This window comes from Vigna radiata, unplaced genomic scaffold (genome assembly GCF_000741045.1).
Source record: "Vigna radiata var. radiata cultivar VC1973A unplaced genomic scaffold, Vradiata_ver6 scaffold_421, whole genome shotgun sequence".
Lineage (NCBI taxonomy): Eukaryota > Viridiplantae > Streptophyta > Magnoliopsida > Fabales > Fabaceae > Vigna > Vigna radiata.
Genome location: NW_014542170.1, coordinates 144,088 through 149,627, shown reverse-complemented (window position 1 = coordinate 149,627; position 5,540 = coordinate 144,088). Strand labels below are relative to the sequence as shown.

The 5,540-nt window shown below is 34.5% G+C and overlaps 1 protein-coding gene across 2 annotated transcripts in view; it reads right to left on the bottom strand.

Moving 5' to 3' along the window:
- The window catches only part of LOC106779108 (pyrophosphate-energized membrane proton pump 2), an 11,028-nt gene extending 6,507 nt beyond the window's left edge, over positions 1–4,521 (bottom strand). Inside the window, exons 1-8 of one of the 2 annotated variants that reach the window (XM_022776437.1) lie at positions 4,410–4,521; positions 4,243–4,318; positions 3,704–4,015; positions 3,359–3,562; positions 1,274–1,425; positions 1,045–1,192; positions 825–957; positions 202–374 (exon numbers count right to left, since the gene is read on the bottom strand). In XM_022776437.1, the coding sequence (XP_022632158.1) occupies positions 202–374; positions 825–957; positions 1,045–1,192; positions 1,274–1,425; positions 3,359–3,562; positions 3,704–3,805 (912 nt within the window). In that variant the 5' untranslated portion in view covers positions 3,806–4,015; positions 4,243–4,318; positions 4,410–4,521. Of the gene's footprint in view, positions 1–201; positions 375–824; positions 958–1,044; positions 1,193–1,273; positions 1,426–3,358; positions 3,563–3,703; positions 4,016–4,242; positions 4,381–4,409 lie in introns of those variants that run through there. The other variant, XM_014667156.2, reaches the window with a different exon arrangement.
- Positions 4,522–5,540: the final 1,019 nt, after the last annotated feature.

Genomic DNA, 5,540 nt, shown 5'->3' with positions numbered 1-5,540 from the left:
TCGACTCTCACGAGTTTACTCGACTCTCACGAGTTTACTCGACTCTCACGAGTTTACTCGACTCTCACGAGTTTACTCGACTCTCACGAGTTTACGTAAACTCACAAGTTTGATAACCTTGGTAACACCCAGATGAAACAACCAACAAATTTTAATGCATAGACTCATCGAAACAAATTAAACAAAATTAAAAACAATTACCAGGTCAGCAATAACAGCAGGATTCCTAGGGTCATCTTCAGGTATTCCCTGTTCTACTTTTCCAACAAGGTCTGCTCCAACATCAGCTGCTTTTGTGTATATTCCACCACCCAACTGAGCAAATAGAGCAACAAAGGAGGCACCAAATCCATACCCAACTAGAAGAAGAGGTACTGAAGGAAAACAAAAATGTTCAAAAATAAACACCAATTAGAGAGAGAATAGGTGAGATAATGGACAAAAAATTAATCATGCTATAGTGAGACAAACAATCAATATACCTTAATAATTGTGGGAATATAAGCTAAAACTTATTGCAGTCAATTTAATTATTGGCCTTTGGCTCAATTTAAGTCAAGTGGAAACCTTTAATGAGAAATTATATGAGGAACCATTTATGACCTCAATCAAACCTCCCCCAAGGTCACCACCTTGGCTCTCTTTTTTATTCAGTTTACAAATGAACATAAAAACTCACCAAATTATAAACATGGAAAACTAGCTTGAAAAGATAATGATGAAACAATAAAGAGCACCATGTATGTTGAAAAAAACAATATTGAAATTTCAAACTTTAAAAAATATTCTATGATGACAAGTTAGGGGGAGAAGTCTACACTTACAATCAGTAACCTTCATTGAACCAGGTGAGTCCACTCCCAACCAAACATAAAATGTGGCATAAAGGACCGCTATACCTATTACAGCCATACCAACAACAATGAGAGCAGATAAACCACCTGCACGAGTAGCTACCTGTACAAATTCCTTCAAGTTAAAACACGAATAGTGAACTCTTCACAGTTTTCACAGAAACTGATAATGAGGTAATGATGGTTTAACCTGCAATGCTTCTCTTGCAGACCGTCTTGCAGCACTAGAAACTCTGACATTGGCACGAACTGACACCCACATCCCTACATATCCAGCAATACCCGAACAAAGGGCACCTAAAAGGAATGCAGCTACAGTGATGTATGCAGAAGTTGACCTGAAACACGATGACTATGACTGATAAGAACAAGTAAACAGTACTAAAAGTATTCACAGCATGTATACTTCATGACATCACCTCCCCAGGCCAGAAGATTCCTGTTGAGGAGTTGTACTGCGAAACAAATATATGCATAGAATAACAACAGCAAGCAATATGGCCATCTTGGATATGCTACCATACTGGGTCTTGAAAAATCCTTCGGCTCCATCTCGTATAGCATCTGCTATCTAGAAAGCAATATGATAAGCTCAGGACAAGAAAACAAGGGTTCATGGTGTTGCGATCCAACTGTCAATCAGTCATCATAAAAGGCACTAAGATGTATAATAACTTAAACACTCAGACTATTCTCGTCAATTGAAAAAATTGGTTCAACAAATCAGGCTCAGTGCATGAAAGCATATTAACAAAAGGTTCCACTGCTAGAATTATATTCATAAGAAAATCTCTTGGTACGTTTTATATTTGAAGATATGCAAACAAGAAATTTAACAAGCCCTACCTGTGTCTAGGTTTATATTTCCCCCATTATGATTAAAAGGAAAGGAAATTTTCTTGGATGTCGGATGATAGTTTCTTGTCCCACCCCACAAAAAAGAGAAAATAGAACTAAATAACAAAAACTAAATATTTGCATGCTCTCACTTCTCAAGTTTTTTTTATCGAATGTAATAGCAAAGAGAAAAAAAAAACAATATTCATTAACAATAATTTTGTAATCAACCAAGGGTTCAACTAAAAATTTGGTCCCTAGACTTGGCACTGCTTTTCACCTTAGTCTTCACAAAAAAGTACCTTTGCATTTCGTCTCTACATGAAAAATTATTCACAAATTGATTCCCACCATTTGCTAAAGTTATAAACAGTGTTAGAATTGTTCATGTAGGGACCACATTGAAAAACATTAAGCCGGGTGTAGAACCCAAACTGTAGAAGTTTTCTTGCAAACTTTCATGGATACTTTATCCCGGTTAAGAAAAATGTAGGAATCACTGTTCCATAATCATTTGATGGGGATCAATACTACAGAGCTCTACAAATCTATATAAACAAGGAAAGTAAGAAGAGAGACTAGGGATGAGGTCTAAGAGTTGTTTCCTTTGAAGTTGATACGCCAACAATAAAGCAGTATCTCACTAAGTGAGGTTGGCCACATTGATCAACCCAAACCATTAGGCTCTATTATAAAGCAATTTTTCACTAAAATTATTTACACCTTCTTTTGTTCTAAAATTTTGTTGTCTTTTTTAATGGTTTTTACTAAAAGACCAAACAAAGGATACACCAGTAGCCATTATAATCAGGCTATCTGTCATATGATCCTCTTTTCTCACTATAGTCTCAATTGGTATTCTTCTCACGTGACCAATCCAAACATAGGCAAGCTTTAATCATTACTACTCGATACGTACTACTCTATTTCATGCCCTCCAATCAAATAAAATTAACATTCTAACCTTATAAAAGTGAAACAATAATCACCAAAAAGTGCTATTTCACACACAAATGCTTTCTCCCTAAGTAGTGTATTTTTCAACAAGAATCACACACAGGATAGACTGATACAATATAAACTTCCAGTAAAATATCCCCACCTGTATGTAAGGGTACAAACGATGTGGCAATATCATTTCATCTCAACCTCTCATATGGAACTCGGTTCTTAGAATTCTGGCTCACATTGGCCATATCTCAGGCCAGAGTGAGATCTCAACACACCCTTTTGTGCCAACACTAGACATTTGTATCATGGACATATGCAGGTAGCCCAATGATCATACACCCATATGCTTAGGAATATATATCTAGAGCACAAACAAATGCAGGTGGTCCAATATTGGGTTTTAATACCATCTTAGAATTTGTGTATAGGACCTAGCTGAATTCCACATAGTAAGATGAGAACCACCCAAACTGTAAAAGGACTTCGTGGTTCTATCAATAATCTATGTATGATTTTTACAACGGTAATCAACCTAATCCTCTTTCATAGGACTCACAGCAATAAACTCGTCTTTCAACCACAGAGAAATAGTTGATTATTGAGAAAACCCCTATTGTTATATTGATCTCCTAAAACCAGATTGCTGATTTTAAGAATGCTTGGAGGTTGATGGACAACACGTTAGAGATTGCACTAATTATAGGAAATAGATTTACCTGAACCATTTCAGGAGGTCCCTCATCTTTTGCGAGCACCCACTTTGTAAGATAAATGGCAACAAGGAAGCTGAGAATGCAAACAGAGATGACAAACACTATAATTGGAGAGGTACTGGCTCCCACGTAAAAGATAGCACCCAGCCCAAGGAGCAAAATAACGAACAGGACACGAACATTTATACTGAGCAGAATCCGAAATATCTACAGAAAAGTGTAAAACAGGAGTGGACATTTGATAAGTTGAAGAACGTTCAGGGGAAGGGGAATGATCTCGAGATATACAGATAGATATATAATGAAGAAGTGAGCATTTTGTTATATTGTTATAGTTTAGGAACGAACCAGAGGGGTGTAAGGTTTGGTGCGCATGTTTGGGAAAACTCTGGGCTTGTCCGGGTAAGCCCCCAGACCCAAAGTACCGCTCTCCATGTCATTTTCCATCATTATGGAATGGGTGGAACTCACCCTCCGCGCTACAGAATAAGGGTTGTACTCACCACCTAGTTGGGGCAAGTCAGCCCCTGAACCCGGTCGCTGAATTTTGAATTGTCTTTTCAAACACCCAGACAACAATTTACGCTTCTTTAGGGAATCAAACTGCAACGCCTTCCTTCTCGCTCCTCTCCGCAGCCGCAACAGGAGTTAGTGCTGAGACTGCCCAAAATTAATGACAAAAAATTATTTATCATACATTTGAATGAATAATGCAGCAAATGATACTGCATCAGTGCCTAACTAACTAACAAAGATGGATATAGATCCCATCCAAATGCTTATGCTTGGATTCGATTTGGCATTGAATTATAATAGATCCGCATCGTCGTCTGGAATGGGATCTGAGTGAAATCGTAAATTGAAATCGCAGATCTGATAATGCTTACGAATTGTTTGTGGTGAAGAATTAGTCGCAATTGCTGTCACAGCCACCGAGCGGAATTTCTTCCTCTTTACCTTTGTCTGAAGGAGAAATGCATGTGAGAGAAAACACACTACACAATGAATCAATTAAATTAAATCAAAATCAAATAAAATATAATACTATACTAACTATTTCTATTTCACGTTCGTCCTTCTTCTCTTCATTCTTACATTTCTTAATTTACATATATAAGACACTCTCTTCTTAACATGTCAGAGACATCCAATAGCATTGCGACATCTCGTCTTAACTGCATTCTAATTGGCTACTTACTCATGTGATTCCCTTCCCTCTAACTACTAATGAATATTATTAATATCAATAATTAATACACACTACCATAATTTAGCCATTTTTATATCTATTTAAATCTTATTTTTAAAATTCAAAACTAATATTAATTGTTTCATTTTTTATATTTATATTCTTAAACTGTACTTAATGAAAACGGAAAGAGTGTCCTTTGGCATTTTCAACTTTTGCCATGCTTATATTAATAAATACCAACTCATTATCAAAAGTCAAGACACAAGTGTTTCTGTAATAAAAATAAATATTCTATTAAAAAACAGTTTTTTAGTGGTATTTCATCATATCCATTAGAATTATATAAACAATCACGCTTCGCATATATGCTATTCATTTGTTGTTCATTTATTACTTTCGTCCAATTTTAAGAAAAATATTATTTAGAATTTCAAAAGAATAAAAATAATGATGTTAAATAAATTAAGAAAAATATATAATTTTATTTTTAAATATAAATAGTTAATTAATGGTAATATTCTTTGATTAGATATTTGTTCGACCATTACGATGTAATCATATATATATATATATATATATATATATATATATATATATATATATATATATATATATATATATATATTATCATGATTTGACTTTATTATATATGAAATTATGAAATATATTTAGAGAAATATTATGAAAAAGAATATACAAAGTAAGTGTAAGAGTATAGAAAAAATGTATTAGAAATAATAGGGTTTTTTAAATAATGAGCCGCATATTTTAATATTAAAAGTTTAAGCATATAAGTAGAAAGGTTGTAAGGTAATAAAGGAGACTAAGCTTGTAGGTTGTAAGGTAACAACCCCTTTGTTTATGACTCTGTAGAGTATAAATACCACTACAAGTGGATGCCTACGTTGAAACCCTATGTTAAAGACATGTATCCAAATTGAGTTGGTGTCAACTGTTTGTGTGGACATATGAATTTGTGATATTTTTAACAAA